This window comes from Hesperophylax consimilis, chromosome 3 (genome assembly GCF_061612785.1).
Source record: "Hesperophylax consimilis isolate HC1 chromosome 3, BYU_Hcon_1.0, whole genome shotgun sequence".
Taxonomy (NCBI): Eukaryota; Metazoa; Arthropoda; class Insecta; order Trichoptera; family Limnephilidae; genus Hesperophylax; species Hesperophylax consimilis.
In genome coordinates this window covers 1,200,795-1,221,752 of record NC_142838.1, presented here as the reverse complement: position 1 = coordinate 1,221,752, position 20,958 = coordinate 1,200,795, and the positions used below count along the sequence as shown (strand labels likewise).

At 36.5% G+C, this 20,958-nt stretch overlaps 1 protein-coding gene across 1 annotated transcript in view; it reads left to right on the top strand.

The window, feature by feature from the left end:
* Nucleotides 1–20,958, top strand: part of LOC149424818 (agrin-like) — a 683,339-nt gene that overhangs the window by 600,780 nt on the left and 61,601 nt on the right. Inside the window, exon 6 of the mRNA XM_089647215.1 lies at nt 13,858–14,073. Coding sequence (XP_089503341.1) covers nt 13,858–14,073 — 216 coding nt within the window. The remainder of the gene's footprint in view (nt 1–13,857; nt 14,074–20,958) is intronic.

Genomic DNA, 20,958 nt, shown 5'->3' with positions numbered 1-20,958 from the left:
TGGATTTGTTTTGAGAATTTCAAAAGACTTCAATAATTTAGGCACATTTATCATGTTGTACAAAACCCTTGTTAGATGCCAACTAGAGTATAACTCTACCTTGTGGTCTCCCTTTTACAATATTCATTCCGATAATATTGAAAAGATTCAACATAAGTTCTTGAAGTATATAAACTATAAATTGCATATTCCTGTAGAAAACATTGATTTTAACTACTTACTAGATAAATTGTCCCTATTAAAACTTTCTGAAAGAAGAATAAACACAGATTTAATAGTACTACATAAAATACTTCATTACAAAATTGACTGTCCTGAGTTACTCCAATTAATCAGCATCCACATACCCAAAAGATCTTGCCGAAATTTACTACCCTTTTATTTTTACAACACCAGGACACTGTCTTATCAAAATTCTCCAATTCCAAGACTTCACAGTCTCGGAAATAAATACTCTGATCTGGGAGATATATTTCATCTTAAAAATAATCAATATAAATATTGTTTATTTCAATTCTTTTATAGATCGAGACACAAATAGACATCTATAATTTCCGCAATATATATATTTTTATTTTTATTTTGAATATTTATTTATGTGAGACTTCTTATCATTTTTACTAATGTATCTTATTTTATTATATGCTTTTGTTGTAACATTTAATATTTTTTTCTTTTTTCGTTGTATTATGTTTCCTTTATTGTTTTAATTTTGTAGAATCTATAATAACTGTGATACTCTACTATTAAACTGTGTAGTGTGTAAAAGCCCATTAGGGCGTGTAATAATAATAAATAAATTAATAAATAATAAATAAATGTAAAGTACTAAAAAAAAAAAATTTTCAATAGAAATGTATGAACACGTAAAGGAAACAACTTTAAAAAAATACAGTATTCTAGTTTAGATTATCTGTGACAGTTCCATTTGTTTAAATTTTCCGCTTTCTTATAAAATTATTTACAAAATAAATAAAAACCAGTTTTGTGCTTAAAATCGAAAGTTTCTAGACTCCGTCCGTCAAGCGATTTTAATGCTTATTACCTACAATATAAGGTATAACAATAATATACACATTTTTGGCTTGCAGTTTTCTCTTAAACGAAAGAATCATCATTCCACTTGATTCAACCACAAGCAAATAGAGATATGGCACAAGCTATGGTTTTGTAGGCGTAGGTATATCTGTTCATAATAAGCCTGCTTCTCAAACCACTGTTTCACACAATATCTAACTGAACGACCGTATGTCGAGGAATCTCTCGATAATTTATTGTTTCCCACAATATTTAACTGAACGACCGTTCGTCGAGGAATCTCTCGATAATTTATTGTTTCCCACAATATCTAACTAAACGACCGTACGTCGAGGGATCTCTTGATAATTTATTGTTTCACACAATATCTTACTGAACGACCGTACGTCGAGGGATCTCTCGATAATTTCCGTGAGAGTTTTTCAGTGTTCCGAGAGTGTAACCGAATTTTTTCGTTTCCTTTATTTAATATAACTACAGTTTCGTTATACAAATTATTCCTGCATGTTCGCAATAGTTATTTGCTGGAATTAATTTTACTTCTGAAATATTTACCGCTATTAATGTTATTAGAATTGGAAATTGAAGAGTTAAATTATTAAATTAAAATCCTTTAAAATAATAACTATAAATTTTATACGTGTATATTCCAGATTTGTTCTAACTACAAATATACTGTGAATATTTTAATAATTTTCGTATTATATTTCGCCAGTTAAATGTAGTGAAGTTGGCTTGGGAATAACAATATATGCTTTTGAATCGTAACATTTACAAAATCATCATTCAAAAAGCTAGACGTCAATCTTTTTTGTATTAGGTACATCGAAAGAAATTTATAAATCATTTTTCCACGATATCTCAATACTTTTATTTTATTTACCATTTACTTCAAAGAAAGCGTTGATTAGCGATAACCCACAATTCTTCTGATTCAATATTAATTAATTATCGGGGAAAAATTCTCACAACGTCCAATTACTTATAGTTATCATAATCAAGAAACGAATTTCGTAGTTTGTGAACTCTGAGTTCAAACAAAGTTCTCGTGAGTTACTAAGTTACATTTCATGAGGGATCTGATATCTCAGAAGCGTCTTTGCTATCGTTATGATTGAATACAATCGCAGCATCAAAAGTCAACACCCTCCAGCCCCCTTTAGCCCCAGCCCTCGGGCGAGGTTCTTTGGCTGGCCCGCCCCGGCTTGGCACGGGCTACCCGATCCCACTGCTGACCTCCGGAACTACCCGGGAGATTTACCTGCGGATGCTAACAGATTTAGGCGGCTGTTTGTTGGTTTCTCATTACGAAGGGATGTTTATTTAATATAGCTTAAACGCCCCCCTATACACTGCAAACTCTCGATCTACAGCACTTTGGTCCAGACTGTAGCCTTATCTAATGGGCTTTTTATGTATCTCCTTAATAAAGTTTGCTATTATAATCCAGGCGGTGCGTGTGTGTATGGGGGTTGGGGTGGAGGTGCTTTCTTAAAGCATACACACTGGCACACACATACAGGGCTGCTCTATGTGAAGCATATTATTAGAATGGTTTATCTTAGGGTTTCTCAGAACAAGTTTGAGAAGCTGCCATGTTAAAAGATACATTATGAAAGATAAGTCAAAGTACATTATAATTTAATCAAGTAAATATTTGGTAGGTTTTCGTTTCTCCCGAAAATTAAGCATTACATCCTTTCTTAGCATTTGTAGTTCACATTTATCATGATGAAAAGGGCTAAAGTAATTAACAGTTTCTTGCTAAATTAAAAGTGAGTGAACTTAAATTTCTTTTAAAATTAATGGTTAATCTGTAATGCCTAAATAGACCCTCTTACTAATAAACATGTTTTAAATTTCATACAACTGATAAACTACCATTGCAATTCATTAAAGGTTGTTTATCAGTTTTGTAAAATTTAAAGCACTATTTATTAAAGCTTAAAGCCGTTAATACGTAATTCGGGTGTGTAATTTTGGTAATAAAAAAGCTCACACTGATGTATAGTTCAAAACACGATTATAATCTGCTTACTTCATACAACCACGAAAATAATACCAGTTCTTAATTAGAATTCTCCACTTCCGTTTGGCTTCCCCTAAAACGAGTTCTTACAAAGTTTTTAATCTAATGTATTCCATTCAAAGAACGCCGCGTGCTTTCTTGCTTTTTTTTATAGGAAAACACTCCGGAAGCTCCGGAGTAAACAGATGTAAACGCGATAAAAAAACTTTTCCCTTTAATCTGCGGGAAATTGTTTACTTTTCCGCCCCGATACACTGACAAATTGAAAAATTCACGGCGCGATATTCCAAGCGCTACCGTTGTATGCAATGTGCAGTCTGCAACATGCAGTACTATTATACTTAACAGTATACAGGCTGTTAGCCGCATTCCTTGGTCCCCTACTTCCCTTTACTCTTTTTCCCTTTCTTTATTATAAAACCTTTGTACGTTCTTATTTTCTGCGTGCCACCAGGAGAGATCTCTGGACATTTTGTCACAATTAAGACTCGCGCTGTATCTTATATTCATTATTTTCCTAGTTGAATTCATGTATTCTCCTTATTTTCATTAACCGTCAATTCCATATTTTTAGACAATAATAATAATAATTGGATGACTTGTATAGCGCCGTTATTGTGCAAAATCACCTCAAGAGCGCTTTACAAATTTATAATACATTTCTACAGTGATCTATGTTATTACTAACTATTTATGGATATAATATACAGTACAATACTGACCTGGTAGGTCACTTGAGATTAACACTTAATTAAAATTATCTAATTGTTTATCAGCGAAATTTAGATACAGGATTTAGGACATAATTAGAAAATTGGATGCAACTAGACTTTCTCTCATGAATGGTATATTTAATTTAAGGGTATTACAGCTTAAAAAGGTAAGTTTTTAGTTTAGACCTGAATTCTATTGGACTTGTTATGGATCTTAGTTCAAGAGGGAGTTTATTCCAAGCCTTCGGCCCAGATACTCCGAAAGCGCGATTACCAAACTTAGTATTTGACTTGCGCTTAGGTTCAATCAGTCTGCCTACAACTGATAATGTTGCTGATCTAAGAGTTGACTGCCCCAGACCAGTGTTTTCTGGGACACATCTTCTTCTTCTTCCTAGCACTATCCCAACTCATTGCCTAGGTAGGCTGTTGGGGTCGGCTCTTCTCGTTCTCAGGTTATAGCTTCTTCGGTTCTGAGTGTCGCTTTCATCTAGGCCGTTTTTTGTAGGATTTTGGAGCATTGGGTCATCCAGGAGTTCTTTGGTCTGCCTCTGAATGATTGTCTTTGAAGCTCTATAGACATTGCCTGCTTCACAGTGTGGTCTGGTGGTCTCAGTCTTATGTGCCCATACCATCTTAACTGTCGTTCCTCTAGCCTACTGTTTATGTCAGTGACACCCAGGCTACCACGAATGCGTGAGCTTTTAATTTTATCTTTTAATGATACTCCTGCCGTCCATCTAAGCATTCGCATTTCTGCTGATTCGAGTTGCCTAGAGTAGGAGTTGTACATAGTCCAGCATTCGGAGCCATACATTATCGCGGGTCTAACAATAGTCTGGTATGTCTTTCCTTTAAGTTTTATTGGCATTTTCGTGTCGCACAAAATTCCTGTTACAGATCTAAATTTCATCCATCCCACTCCTATCCTATGGTTGACATCCGCTGCACATCCTCCGTCTCTGTGGATGAGTGAGCCCAGATACTTTAATGAGTCACAGTTGGCTAATGTTACTCCGTCCAATTGCATCGAAGGAGTTACAGCATTTGGGTCTTCAAATGGTAAATACAAATATTCCGTCTTTTTCCTGCTAATTTTTAGTCCATTATCCTCCAGGATCTTTCTCCACCTTTCCAGGCTATTTTGTAGATCACAATGATTTTCTTCTATCAGTACTACATCATCTCCAAAAAACATAGTCTTGAGAATACTGTTCATTTCTTGACTCGTTAGGTAATTCATGACCATTATGAATAGCAATGGGCTGAGGACAGATCCTTGGTGTACCCCCACTTTAATTGGAAATGTTGGTGACATCCCTGATGTGCATCTTACTTGTGTTTCTACGTCTGTATACATATCTTGTATGGAGAGCACATATCCTTCTGGTACGTTATGAGATCTCAATGCCGCCCATATCAGGCTTCGGGGTACCCTGTCAAATGCTTTTTCCAAGTCTATAAATACCATGTGTAAATCTTTTTTTGCATCTCGATATTTTTCAACTATGATTCTGACTGTTTGAATAGCATCTATTGTTGATTTCCCCGATACAAAGCCGCATTGATCGTCTTGTATTTTTACAATATTCCTAATTCGTGTGTTTATAATCCTCTCATATATTTTCATGGTGTGAGACATAAGCTTTATCCCTATATAATTGTCGCACTTCCTAGAGTCTCCCTTATTTTTGTAAAATGGAAGAAGATAGCTTTTCCTAAAGCTTTCTGGCATTGGTTCTCCGGTCAGTACTTTATTATACAGGTTGCACAGCCATTTGTGTCCCACTTCCCCACACTCTTTCCATAATTCGGCTGGAATATTGTCTGGCCCCACTGCTTTCCCTTTTTTCATTTGTGGTATGGCTACTTTAACTTCTGTCGGAGTGATTTCTTCAACTGGCCCCAGCACTGGTTTCTCTGACACATGAATTGTTCTTGGAAATTCTTCGTTCAGTAATGTAGAATAATAATCTTTCCATCTTTCACATATTTTGATTTCGTCTGTGATCAACTCACCGTCAGTGTTTTCTATGTATTTGGGTGTTCTAATAGATTTGGCCCTTTCTCTCCTGTGTGCAGCGATTTTTTATATTCTTTGCACTCTGTTGGCTGTTTCTAGGTCATCATACAGTTCTTTCAATGCCTCATGTTGTGCAGAGGCAACTATTTTCTTTACTGTCTTTTTGATTTGCTTATACACTATCCGGAGCTGCTCTTTCTCGTTATCGCACTTACATTGTGATCAGTTTCTGAAAGCAGTTACCTTCTTTTTTACACATTTTTGCACCTGGTTTGTCCACCACCATGATTCCTTCTTTATTTTCAGTTTACCTTTGGAGACTCCCAGATGTTGTTTGGCTTCCTGTAAACATACCTGTTTTCTGGGACACATAGTTCAGAGATGTAGGGTGGGACAATTTCATTGATGGATTTAAACACCACCCAGCACAGTTAATACTGGATTCTTTCAGGGCACTTGAGCCAGTGAAGGTTACGAAGGTATTCAGAAATATGCGAATATTTTGAAACCCCTGTTATGAGCCTTGCTGCTGTATTAAACACTGATTGAAGTTTGTCAATTTGATATTTTGGAAGGCTGACATAAATGCCGTTGCAGTAATCGAGACGTGAGACTACAATAATGAACTTAAACCCATACATATAGAAAGAAAGGGCCTTTGATTAAATTTACTTGAACAATTAGAAATCAATAATAGAACCAATGATCCTAATTTAACATTGACTAATAAATTAAGGAAAATTCTTTATTTCCCGCTTCTAAGTATGTTCACAAAACCTAAATAATATAACACATTTAAATAAATTAATAGCAGCCACATCATTATTAAATAATTAATATAACATTAATGTGCGGAAAACAGACTTCAAAATACCCCAACAGAATATGAAATCTATTGTCACAATTATTTTATCAGCAAATCGGCTTAACCGTTAATAAATCATTTTAAATTGGGAGGGGGTAAAATAGAATCATTTAAATAAGTCGTCTGATCGTGGTTATAACCACAGTTTGAAAATGGCCTTGAAAGCTGAAACAGCTGTAACAATAACAAAAACTAAAAAATACTTGCAGAACTCAATAATAATATTATTAAATTTGATTTACATTAATTTTTTTTAATGGAGTTGTACGAATTAAACACAAAAACAATAAATAAATATACCATATTTTTATGTTCCATAAATTTGGCACATTACGAAAAGCAATCGCTTAAAACTTTTTTGCAAACTTTGCTATGAGTAAATTGCTACGTGAATTGTGGTGTGTGTAAATAAAATGATATGCGGAATAGGTTATTGAAAATTTTCGAACATAACTCCAAGAGATTAGGCTTTAATAAGGGCGCCAAACATCGCTCCAAAGGATGTATACCTAGCTCTATAGAGATGAGACAGTTAAATGTCGGGGCAATATTTTGATATCAATCTTCAGGTAGATAGGTTTTTATTAAAAGTTGAATAGTTAACAATTTGGTATATTGTAAATAATAAATTTTGCAAATTACATACCTGAGGACCCCCTCTAAATTGAACTACCTTATTAAAACTACACACAATGCGCATGGAGACTATCACCGGATCATCAGCAATGTCTCCAGTCCGGTGGTCCTCTATGACGGTTAGCGGGTTGGATGGTTACAAGGGTTAGCGGCCCATCTCCAGAATTAGAGCTGTTACTTTAGTTTTGCTGAGGTAGGTTAGGATTCAGTGGCGCACGACCCCCGGTCCGAAGATATTGATTATTCACTGCTAACATAAAACTATATTAGAAATCTCGGGCAATTGTTCCAGGCACCACGGGTGGAAAATGTAAAACGCAATAAAATGCACACCCGATTTCGTTACTTGAAGCCGTGCCGGCATTGTAACTTTAAAACTATTATCTCATCTGGGACTTTCACAATTATTCGTCATAACCACAGCGGTGGACGGATACTTTAATTAAATACAAAATCCTAAATGATCTTCACTCGATCCTGTGCATATTTACACGTTATACTATCCAACTATAGTGACCAGTCACATCGGAGCCGAATTTCACAGCTCAGCAATACAAAAAGTGTCCTGAGCCGGAAAACAAACTACCGAGTCGGTGTTGCTAACCTTCGTAACGCAACATTATTTTATAATTATTTGAAAATTCGGTAAGTTTGGAAGAAGTTAAATTAAGTTGAATTGTTTTGAATGCAGTTGTTTGGTCCAACAGGTTGCTAGACAAATAAAATAACGGAGAAAAGATGCAGTGATAGGTAATGTCGTATGAGCAATATATTTCAGAAACAAGAGATATTCAGAAAAGAGTTCATATAAAATGGGCGTGCTGCAACTCCGATCGCGCCCATCGTGCGTAAGGCAAGACGGTTGTTCTTGGAATGCAACCATCTTGGATTTAATAACCCAAAACATCAACGGTACTTTAAATAAAGACTTAAAATTAAAAATTCTTTAAAAACAATTAAACAAGACGATAAACTAATGTTACGTGAACGGGGTCCTCAAACACCCTCAGCAAATATGATGCTGGGTATTTGTCCATTTATATCTAATTCCACAACATCAATACACAGCCATATGCTCAACGGTATCACTGTCCCATAAATAAGGTTATAATTCCCCAAAAGGCAACACGTTTAGTGTGGTTAACCAACCCTCACTTTACACTGAATTCACTTCCCTTACGAAATACAAAAACAATATGCCAAAAATCGCTAGAGAGGAGAATGCAAGTCTTGGAAGCGGAAATTAACCCATCCGATCGAGCTGAAACTCGGCAGATAGGCTCGCTGTCGATGACATGGCATTATTTATTTTTATTTATTTATTATTTATTAACGCCGATTATAGCGGCTTTTACAAAAAAATAACATTTGTTTTACATATTAATACAGAATATACATAGATAAAAAAATATAAATATAAAATACATAAAAGAGAACAATAGAAATAGTTATTATAAATACAATTATATTATAATTCATATACAATAAATCCCGGATAAATTAATACTTTAAAACTATATTTGATTATAATCAATCTGAGAAGCGCTGACATACAGTTTTAATTAAATAGTGTTTGTATGAGGTTAAGCTAGTAATGTTTATAGATTCATCCAAAACATATTTATTACCAAGTACATGTAGGCGATTTATTATGGAATTGAGTTCAGCGTTAGATCCTGTATTGTTGCAATGATAGGGTAATTTGAAACGAACTGATCGACTAGGTACATGGAAACATATTAACGAAAGAAGTTCAGGGGAGTTCAACAGGTTGGTAACGATTTTCAATAAATAAAATAGGTCAAAACAAATTCTTCTTTCTTTTAATGTATCGAGTCCCAATAATTGTAACAGAGAGGGGTAATTAATGTTTTCGACGAATATTCCCAATTTAAAATTAATGTAACTTAAAAATTTATGTTGGACTCGCTCAAGGGAATTCTCATGTACACTGTAGTAAGGACTCCAAATGGTGGTGTTAAATTCTAGTTGGCTTCTAACAAGTGAAGTGTAAAGTAATTTGACAGTTTTTAAATTTTTAAAATCCTTTGAAATCCGTAAGACAAATCCTAACATTTGCATTGCTTTACTGGTTATATTATTAATGTGTTTAATGAATATTAATTTAGTGTCAAATGTTATACCAAGGTCTCTTATTTCATCCACAGATAATAAGGTGTGATTATTGAGAAAGTAGGTGAACAAAAATGGGTTTTTTTTTCTGTGGAATCTCATAAGTTGACATTTTTTAACATTAAGAGTTAATTTGTTTTTAAGACACCAATCGTAAAAGCTATTAATATTAGATTGAAGTGTTAGACAGTCCTCGATATTGTCAATAATTCTATATATCTTCATATCATCAGCGAACATTAGAATGAGAACACGGGTGAATATGTTTGTTACGTCGTTAATGAATAAATTAAAAAGTAAAGGACCAAGATGCGAACCCTGGGGTACGCCACTGGTAGCTTCGAACATGTAGGATAAGTGATCATTAATACAGACAGTTAACTGACGCCTAAGTAGGTAACTCTTAAACCAAGATGAAAGGTTTCCATTAATGCCGAGTTTCAAAAGTTTATTAATGAGGATTTTATGACAGACCTTATCAAACGCCTTACTGAAGTCGGTATATATAGAATCAACTTGTTGTTTGTTGGCAAGTGCATTGGAAATAAAATTTTCATATAATGTTAGGTTAGTCAAAGTTGATCTGCCGGAGATAAAGCCGTGTTGACAAGTTGCGATACAAGAGTTTACAAAGAAGCTGATTTTCTTAAGAATCAATTTCTCAAAAAGTTTAGGTATAGACGATTGAATACAGATAGGCCGATAATTTTCAACAAAGGATTTATCACCACTTTTAAATACAGGAGTTAGGTAGCTAAGTTTCCATATTTGTGGAAAGTGTCCTGTGGAGAGTGACTTGTTGAACAGTATATTAAGCGGAACAGATAAACTTTGGACACAATTCTTAAGTAAGATGGAAGGAATCTTATCAGGTCCCGAGCTCGTTTTGGGTTCAAGTGATTTAATACAGACTATAATGTCTTCAATATCAATGTGTATTTGCGATAAGTGTAAATTTATATCCGAATTGAAGTAAGGAATTAAGTCATCTGGAATATCAGGTTCATACACGTCCTTAAAGTAATCAGCAAACATGTTAACAATTTCATAAATTTTACTGGAGCTATTTTGTCTGTAAAGTATATTACCAGAAATACCAGCATCATTGTTTTTCATTGATTTTGTGTATTTCCAAAAGTATTTTACATCATGAAGTATCGTGTTCTCAACCGAATTAATGTAATTTTTATAACATCTTTTTGTCATTTTTTTGCAATCTCTTCTAATATTGTTGAATGCCGTATAGTTGGGAATTGTTCTGTGTTCTTTATATTTTTTATGTGTTTCTTTTTTAATAACAATTAACTGAATTAATTCTTTGTTGAACCATATCGGATACTTTCGTACTTTATGATGAATTAGAGGAATTGTGTCGGAAATGATACTATTCAGTTGAGAGTAAAATAGTTCTACGCTATAGTTGAGATCACCTTCCTTGAGAACAGACCAATTTACTTTGTTAAGTGCATGATTAATGTCCTGGTAATTAGCATTAATGAAATTACGACTACAATTTTTAATTAGAGGGTCACACTCTATTGTAATAGGTACTAGTATTGTAAGTGGAGGGTGGTGACTATCAATTGGGTCAAAGGATTCGGCTGACTCATAGACTTTTATACCCTCATCAGTAGAAAAAATTAAATCAAGTGTCCGATTTCTACAATTCAGCACATTGTTACATTGAAATAGACCTAAATAGTTCGACATGTCTAAGATTTCTCTCTCGCACGCCGTTAATGGTAAGTAATCCAAATCATTAAATTTACAATTAGGTAGGTTATAATCACCGCAAATTATAATATTGTGATTAGGGTGGTTAGATTTGAGTAGCTCGACATCTTCACAGTGATTTTTATACATTATTATATTAGAATTTGGTGGAATATATACACATCCGATGATAGTTTTTTTGGATTTATCGTTTAACATTACAAAAATTTGCTCAACATCATTGTTTTTGTTTTTTAATAATTTCGATGAAATTTTTTTATTTACTGCTATCAGGACGCCTCCTCCTCTTGATTTGGAGCTGGTGTTCCGATTTCGGTCAACTCGGTAGATACTGTGGTTAGGTAGACCGAGCTCCGCTGAGTATATCGATGGTTCCAGCCAGGTCTCAGAGAGTATGATGATGTCCTGTGTGATGGTGGGTGCATTAGTTCTAAAGTCACTGAGTTTAGTCCGAAGTCCCCTGACGTTCTGGTAGAAGATGTAACGTGGCGCGGTTATAAGTTTTTTGGTATATTTATTATAATTTTGGGTCTATTGTTGATATATTTGATAATTAAATTATTTTCTCCCTTGCTTTTTCGATCTTCCAGCTCCTTCCACAAGTTTTGTACTTCTTGCCGTTGAAGCATTGTTAAGTCGTTCTTGGTCTTGATAATTACATTTCCATACGGTATTCCTTTTTTCTGTAGAACAGTTCTGGCTTGATATTTATCGGACAGTTCGACCTTGATGGGGCGTGTTTTATTAGTGTCCTTCTTACCCAATCGATACACTTTAATTAGCGAGGTATCTACATTATCAACATTGTTAAGAATATTCTTAACATTATTCAGATCTTCACTCATTGTTGCAGTTTGAGAATTACCCGAGCTTTCAGGAACATTGAACATTATTACATTTTTAGATCGCGATTTTCTCTCGTCCATTTCATTCAAAGTTTCGCAAATTCCTGTTAGTTGTTCCGTTTCGATGTTGGTAGTTGATAAATTTTTGGAATGATTAGGTGAAATGTTCCTGTAGGCATTCAATTCACCTTCAAGAAAACCAACTTTTGTGGAAACCAAACTAATATTGCCTAGTAGCACTGAGAGTTGAGGCGTTAATTTACCCATTTGTTCTTTAGTAAATTTATTAGTGGGATCCATGATGGTCGTATTTAAATCACGTATAATATTGTTTGCTAATGTGATGAATGCATATGTATCGCAGGAGTCCATGATAAAGTAGCTGGCGAGATAGGTTTAGCTGCCCTGACTTGTATCGGCGGGAAGGAGTGAGTACTTGCGCTGAGCGGCTAGTACGGACACGCACACAGTCTAGAGTAGTAAGTCGCGCTCGGTGGAATTAGGTACCTAATAGCGGTAATGGCGGATTATTTTTAATAAACTTAGGTTTTGAGTTGACACAACACGTATGTGTAGTGATGCACTACTTTCACTGCACTGTTACTAAATTAGCACTAGAGTAACGTATTACTTATGATCAGGATCTATTTAAATTCGTTATTTTTTTAATATTTTAGCAGGAGCTGATTCAAACACGTTAGTAATGTGTATATTCGTATTGTTATATCAACCTTGAGTGACAATTAGAACGTACGCGCAATTTTTATAAAAGTAATATCCTCCATTACTCTCAGGTCAATTGACTAAATGCGTACTAGAAAAAAATAAATACAAGATTGATAATGATTATGAACTCCCCACCATCCACCTGCTGTGTGGTTAAGATTATTTTTATTTTTTGCATTTCAATTATCATTGCTTTGTTAATAATAAATTTTTTAATGAAAACATGAATAAATCACCGTAGTCAATGAATCACCTTATATTTTTCGTCTAAACACTAAACTGAAATTACGGTTAGCGAAAAAAACAAATTTTACTAGGCAAATGTATTTTATACATTACAGTAACCTAACTTTTCTTTTCATTTCATATAAAAATTACACAAATTTTCACAATTTTTTTCTCAAATTGCGGTCTTTGGTTTTAATAGAGGTGTATATTTTAATTTTTCTGTAGTTAATTTCTACATTCGACTATAAAGTGTAGTGTTCTCTTTTTCGAACACTATTTAGATCATATTTCTCACTATGACAGTAAGTTATCTCTATGAGACCATACCATACGAGTTGTTCCCGAAAGCGGACAAATTGACTGCTCCATTCGCTAAATTGAACAAATTAGCTTGCGGAGTTAAAATTTTAAAAAAATTAAATATTTTTTTTACATTTACATTAACTCCGGACATTAGGATTTTGTGGGAGTTTTTGTGGAATGAGTTCATAAGAATTAAAACTGCTTATTCTGAGAGTGTGGGTCCACCAGCGAAGTGTTTTGATTATATTGTTGGTTACAAGATTAAAGTAAGATATTTTGATTATTTGTTTCGTGCTGAGTAAAGTGTTAAAATTGAAACAAACTACATAAGTTGCATTTTCATTGTGCAAAATGTTTGGTATTATAGACACAATAACTACGTACTGTTTGAGAAAAGACTCGATCGGTTATTGTAATGGTAAACTTGTATTCCATTTTTGAATTAGTTTTTATTAATAAATTGTATCAGGTTAAAAAGTTTTCATATTCTTACCACTTTTAAAATCTGACTTGTGATAACGTTAATATTTTACAAAATTATAAACCTTTGTATCTTTTAACTAATTCGGTGACTGTATTTGCAGGAGTGAACCCGTGCTCGAGCGTGCAGTGCGGGCCCGGCGAGCAGTGCTGGATCGGACGCGCGGGCGCGGCTGCGTGTTCGTGCGGGGCGGACTGCGAGCCCGTGCTGCGCCCCGTGTGCGCACGCGACGGCACCACGCACGCCAGCGCCTGTCACCTACGGCGTGCAGCGTGCCAGCAAGGACGCGCCGTGCACTTGGCGCACGACGGCGCTTGTGGTAAGCACACATAAACTTTACTTCTTTTATCTCTGTTTTTTTGTTGTTGTTTTATTATTAGTACAACCACGCATACAGAGCCCTATTTGGCCTCCCCTGGCGATGCAGCGCCTCACAGATGTTCACCGAAGGAAGGGTGCATGGGTTCGCTGCTTTGATGCGCCACAGAATAGCCGGGACGAGTCAGCGCTACCAGAGATCGGACAACACTCTTGTCCAGGCCGTTGCCCAGTGGCAGGGAGCGCCTCTACATCAGAGATGGAGAATTTCACTCAAGCCACCATAAAGTCAATGTGCTCATCAATGTATTGATTATTTTTATTTATTTGTTTATTCTTTTTATTTATTTGTTTATTCTTTTTATTTATTTGTTTATTCTTTTTATTTTTATGTATTAACTTAAATGTAAACTTTTATGGCAGGCAGAGCATTGCACACACCGCTCTGTCCAGCTGAAATAAACATTATTATTATTTATCTAATTTTTAATTTGCATGTCGTACTTCAATGTCAGCGTTTGATTATACAGGTTTTGTAAATGATTTTGCACAAACAAAGGCTACTCTATTACAGTAGTCACGTCGCCGTGACCGGTAAATGCTTTTGTAAATACGCTTCCTGCATGGCTCAGAGAGTTGGAACTATTGTGTTGCATCAAATCTCACAATAAAATCTATATACGAATCAGTACAGCACGTGCCCTGGCTGCGTGGTACACACAGACTCACACAGTATCGAGCCTTCTCCATCAACAAGCGGCCGTCAACAAAAAGAGATCGCTTTCCAATCTTGCTATTCCTCCACTTCGCTCGATTGTACTGGCTCGCATGTCGGAATATAGCTGAGATTTATCGGCGAACGCAGATTTGTTTGCGCGAGAAGTGAAGAGTACGGGTTGTGAAGGAAGGCTCCCGATAAATAGATTTAGCCAGCTTCGGCCGCGCTGGAATGGCAAACAAAAACTTGCTATTTTCCATCGTCTTCCCATTTTCGATCCGAAATCTAAACGTGTTACCATAGATATAGGACACACTAGATAACTGGATGTCCAATACCTTCAATATTATTTAACTTGTTTGCCTTCGTATAGATCTTTCTACCCCTGTGCCATATAACACCCAATCAAATTTAAAAACTATAATCAATACCTTTGTATTCACCTATTTTCAAATATCTAGGTGTAAAAATAATTTCTTTTTTTGAGATGGAATCTTGTCGAGTTGTTGAAAAACAATGATAGGAGCCTCACCTATATTTTTAAAAAACTTAGACATATACTAGACAAGGAAAAATTAAAAAGTTTTATTTTGCAATAATCCGGTATATACTTTATTTTAATATAGTGTGCTGGGGATCCAGCCTTTTTTTTTTACTTAAACCCACACAGGAGGCCCTGAGATATTACCCTCAGGTCCTATGTCATATTTTGGGATGGATGCTGTGTGGTGGGTATTTTTAAGTAAAGGAAGGAGATGAAGATCTATGAAGGTAAAGGATATGAGGGTTGGGTAGGAATCTAGGGATCAGTGTTTCTAGAAATTTTGGTCGTATGAATATATCCCTCCCACTGCGACGCAAAGTGATGTGTCCAGAGACCAGTTGGAGAGGTCAAAGTGATGTGTCCAGAGACCAGTTGGAGAGGTCAAAGTGATGTGTCCAGAGACCAGTTGGAGAGGTCAAAGTGATGTGTCCAGAGACCAATTGGAGAGGTCAAAGTGATGTGTCCAGAGACCAGTTGAAGAGGTCAAAGTGATGTGTCCAGAGACCAATTGGAGAGGTCAAAGTGATGTGTCCAGAGACCAGTTGAAGAGGTCAAAGTGATGTGTCCAGAGACCAGTTGGAGAGGTCAAAGTGATGTGTCCAGAGACCAATTGGAGAGGTCAAAGTGATGTGTCCAGAGACCAGTTGAAGAGGTCAAAGTGATGTGTCCAGAGACCAGTTGGAGAGGTCAAAGTGATGTGTCCAGAGACCAGTTGGAGAGGTCAAAGTGATGTGTCCAGAGACCAGTTGGAGAGGTCAAAGTGATGTGTCCAGAGACCAGTTGGAGAGGTCAAAGAGATGTGTCCAGAGACCAATTGGAGAGGTCAAAGTGATGTGTTCAGAGACCAGTTGGAGAGGTCAAAGTGATGTGTCCAGAGACCAGTTGGAGAAGTCAAAGTGATGTGTCCAGAGACCAGTTGGAGAGGTCAAAGTGATGTGTCCAGAGACCAGTTGGAGAGTTCAAAGAGTCTCCCGAAACGCAGCTGGTGGGCAGGCGCATCCTGAACACACCTCGCCCCATAAACCCGGGCACACCTCACCCGATGAACCCCGGCACACCTCACACGATAATAATAATAATAATTGGATTATTTGTAGAGCGCCGTTTTTGTGAAAAATCACCTCAAGGGCGCTGTACAATTTATTTCCTAGGATCTACATTTGTTATTTAGAAAAGATACCAAAACATACTTACCTGGCAAGTCACTTCCGACAAACACACTTATATTAAAAAGTGTATGCTTATAAAAGATAGAACTGCACGCAGAGGACACTATATCAAAAAACACTGGTCGTCGCATGATCTTAAGTCTGCTATAGTTTTTATTTTAATTTAAATGTATTTTAACTGTCCTACAAATTGTTAGTTGTTATCATTTTTATTTATTTATTTTTAATTATTATTTTTATTTATTTTATTTTATTTTTAGTATTTTTTACATTTTGTTAATTTAAATTGCCGTCAATTGTGAAAGTGGAGGTTTCTGAAATTATGGATACGACTGTCTGAAAAGGTGCGTTTTAAGTTTAGACCTAAATTCTGTCGAGTCTGCGATCATTCTCAAATCATGTGGCAGTCCATTCCAGGCTTTAGGTCCTGACACGGCGAAAGCACGCTCACCGAACTTAGTATCTGGTGTGCGCTTTGGTTCCTTCAACCTTCCGATAGCTGATGACGTTGCTGACCTAAGGGTTGACTGTCGGAAATTGGAATCTTCTGGAATACACAATTCTGATAAATAACCCGGAGCCATTCCGTTAAGTGACTTAAATACCATCCAGCATACTGGATTCTTTCAGGACATTTGAGCCAGTGCAGATTTTTGAGATGCTCTGAAATGTGGGAGTATTTAGATACTCCGGTGATAAGCCTTGCCACGGCGTTGAAAACGGATTGTAATTTGTTGATTTGACATTTAGGGAGACTTGCATATATTCCGTTGCAATAATCTAGACGTGAAATAACATAGGAATTGACTAGCAATTTAGTCGCCTCTGTTGGCAGGTTTCTCCGCACTGCTTTAATTTGCCTTATTTGAAAGAACCCCGTGCTTACAGTTCTGTTCACCTGAGTTTTAAGGGAAAAATTAGCGTCCAGATTGACACCCAGTAATTTGATGCACGTTTTTGGAGTGATGTCACTTCCGGAAATGGTTATTGGGGAGTTTTGAATGTTATGCTGACGTCTGCTTGTAGCAGTCCACAGAAACTCAGTCTTTGTGGGATTCAGTTTCAATCTATTTGAGGTCATCCAGCGAGTAATTTCTTCTATAAACTCAGTTATACGAATTTTTAGACTGTTTATTTCTTCTGGTAAGCAGTAAAAATAAACTTGCTGGTCATCAGCGTAGCAGTGAGAAAGAAGGCCGAATGATTCTATTATTTTAGCGACATCATTTGTGAAGAGGATGAAGAGTAGTGGGCCCAGAACGGACCCTTGGGGTACTCCAGATGAAAGGGTTGCATAATTTGATTGGTTTTTTCCCACTTTTACGGCTTGTAAACGGTTGGCCAGGTACGATGTCAGCCAGGTCTTAACATCACAGTTTAAACCAAATGATTCATCTAATCGTTTAATAAGAAAGTCATGGTCAATCGTGTCAAATGCAGCAATCATGTCCAAGACTGAAAGAAGTGCCAGTTTACCCGACTCAATGGCAGTAGTTATGTCCGACAAAACACGTAGTAACCCGGTTTCTGTGGAGTGGAACCGTCTATATGCAGATTGGTATTTAGTTAATAATTCATTTGAATTTAAGTGACATATGACCTGTGAGGCAGCGTTTTTTTCTAATATTTTTTATATAAAAGGCAGATTTAAAACGGGTCGGTAATTTGAAAGATCTTCAGCGTCCAGTTGTGGTTTTTTTAATAATGGAGTTACGATAGCTGATTTAAGGGATTTTGGAAAGTCACCCGTGCTAAGTGACTTATTGAAAAGATGAACTAAAAAGGGAGCAATTTCATTGCAACACTTTTTCAATAGCCACGTTGGAATAGGGTCGAGCGAACACTGCTTGTTCGGTGAAGTAAGAATTAATTTCCTTACTTCTTCTAGGGATGTAGGTTTGAAGGCAGAATTTTCTCTATTGCATTTAGTAAAATACGGTGGTGGAGCGTAGGTTGTTAGGGCTCGTATTGACTCAATTTTGTCAAGGAAAAACTTGGAGAAGATTTCCGGAGCTATTTCGATTGTATTTGGTGCATGGACATCATCAATGACTGTCTTAACCGAGTTCCAAAGACTACGTGGATTTTGACGCTCTGAAGTGATCCTATTTGTCCAATATTCAGACCTTTTTGAACGGATTAAGATCATGTACTCTTTTTGAGCCTGTATCCAATCGTTCCTTGATGTAACCCCCGAGTGTCTGTAGGACCTCTCCAATTTACGCATCAATCTCTTCTGGCTCTGACATTCTTCGTCAAACCAGGCATCAGATTTTTGTAGACGCCGAGTTTTTGTAGAAATTGGAGCATATGTATTTAAAAGGGTTGAAAGGATGGTGTTATAATCTGCTGCTAGTTTGGTTGGCGACTCTGTTTCCCATGCGCTATGTGTACAGAGCGGAGAAGCTTTTAGTTCTGACAGGAAGTCGTCAAAGTTAAAACCGCGCCATGCTCTTGATGTGATAGTAACGTAAGGAATTTTCGGTGGGTTAAAATCGATTTCTGCGCGAATAAGTCGATGGTCTGATAGTCCTACATCCACACTATCCGCTACCAGAAACGGACCGCTTGACTTTGAGATAAAAATTTCCAAAGTTCCGCCAGCATCGTGAGTTGGGGAATTAACCCATTGAAGGCATCCGAAGCAGTCTAATAAATCAGTGAATTTAAGAGTATTTGGTGATTCTGGACGCTCTAAGTGAATGTTAATGTCGCCTGTTATGAAAATATTATCGGAAAGTCCCACAACCCGCTCGAGAAAACACGAAAATTCATTAAAAAAGTCCAAAGTGATTTGTTTTGAACCAGGCCGGTATAGGGTACATAAAATGAATGATGCTCCTGCAGACGAAACTTGGCATCCCAAGTGCTCAAAGGTTCGGTATGCACCAATTGACACCCTTGTTAAACGCAAGCCCTGGCGACCTAAAATCACGATACCCCCGTGATTTACGCTAGCGATGTTGTCATCCCGAGAAATTGTTGCTTTAGGTCGGGCTTCTTCTAGCACGACATAACCTAAAGCTCGGAGTCTCTTTATTGAAAAAGAGTCACTATTTTCGTGCCAAGTCTCAGTTATGGCCAGGACATGAAGATTCTGTTCGTTGAAAACCTCCCCTACCTCTTCTATCTTGTTATTGAGAGATCTAACATTCCAGGATCCTATACCTAGTTGACGGCTCTTAAAGTTGGCATGCCGTTGTATACAAGCATTAACTGTGTTATATTCTCTCTCCGGATTCGGGAGAATTTGAGTTGCTACTTTTCCCTGTTCTTCTGTTAGCGGTGACGTAACTATTTCGATGCTGTGTTCCAGATGTTTTTTCCTACTGCGTCCAGCTCTGCAACCACGAAACCTAATTTTACGGGTAGTTGTTTTAGTAATAACGCGTCCAAGGTTATACAGCGATATCTTTGCAGCTATTGCAGGGTCCAAATAAACACTATCACTATTATTAGCGCCCCTGAGGTGATATCTCACAAAAGCGGCGCTATACAAATCATCCAATAAATAAATAAGTCTGAGCTATTGTTCACAACCACCATAGCCCAAAGGATACCCTCATAAATCACTTACACGCACTTGAAACTGTTCACTAGTCTATCACCGTGCACATGTGGTAAGCATTTAAAACCGACGACCGATGCTTTGCCTTTCACTGTGCACTTTTTGGATAACGTGGCAGATTTGAACTAAAAATATGTAAAACTTTATATTAAAACTTGAATAAGCCCGAAGGGGCTACAGAAAAATTATTTTACTTTTATACACGTAAACTAAAACTTAATGCGGTTATTTTATGCTAAATTTACACCTGTAAAATTGAGGACTTCCCAGGATTTCAAAAATAAACTCGGAGCGCTTCCAAAAAGCAGCCGGCAGCCCCGAAGAGCGCCGAGTTCCCGGGCACACCTCACCCGATGAACCCGGGCAACCCTGCTAAATCCCCAAACGAAGCGAACCGCTTGGGGTGACAGGATGGCAGAGGTGTTGGTTATCCAATAAATGGTTCCTGGGGTGGCGGTACACGCAAACTCGCCTCCCAAATTAAAAATATCCTGTAGACTAATATAGAAACAATTAATATCGTCCAAAAATTGATACATAGATTCCTAGAAAAAATTAAGAAATGTCATGAATATAAAATAGGTACATACGACACAAACACTTTGTAGAATGTTTAATAATATTAATACTGCAGAAAGGACACAGCAAATTCGTACTACCAGATTTGGCTCTGAACTGAACTTTGTGGCAATTCAAACTAAAAATTCTTTTTGCGGAAGAAAGTACTTGGGCAACTAAGGACATCGGAAATTCAACACACTTTTGAAAAATGATATAAAAAATTGATGAAAAGTGTTGAAAAAAACAATTATGGTTAGATTTAAAGTTTGGATTTTTGGAACCTATTGATTTATCACTATCGACAACCCTATCTCGTGCTTTAAAAT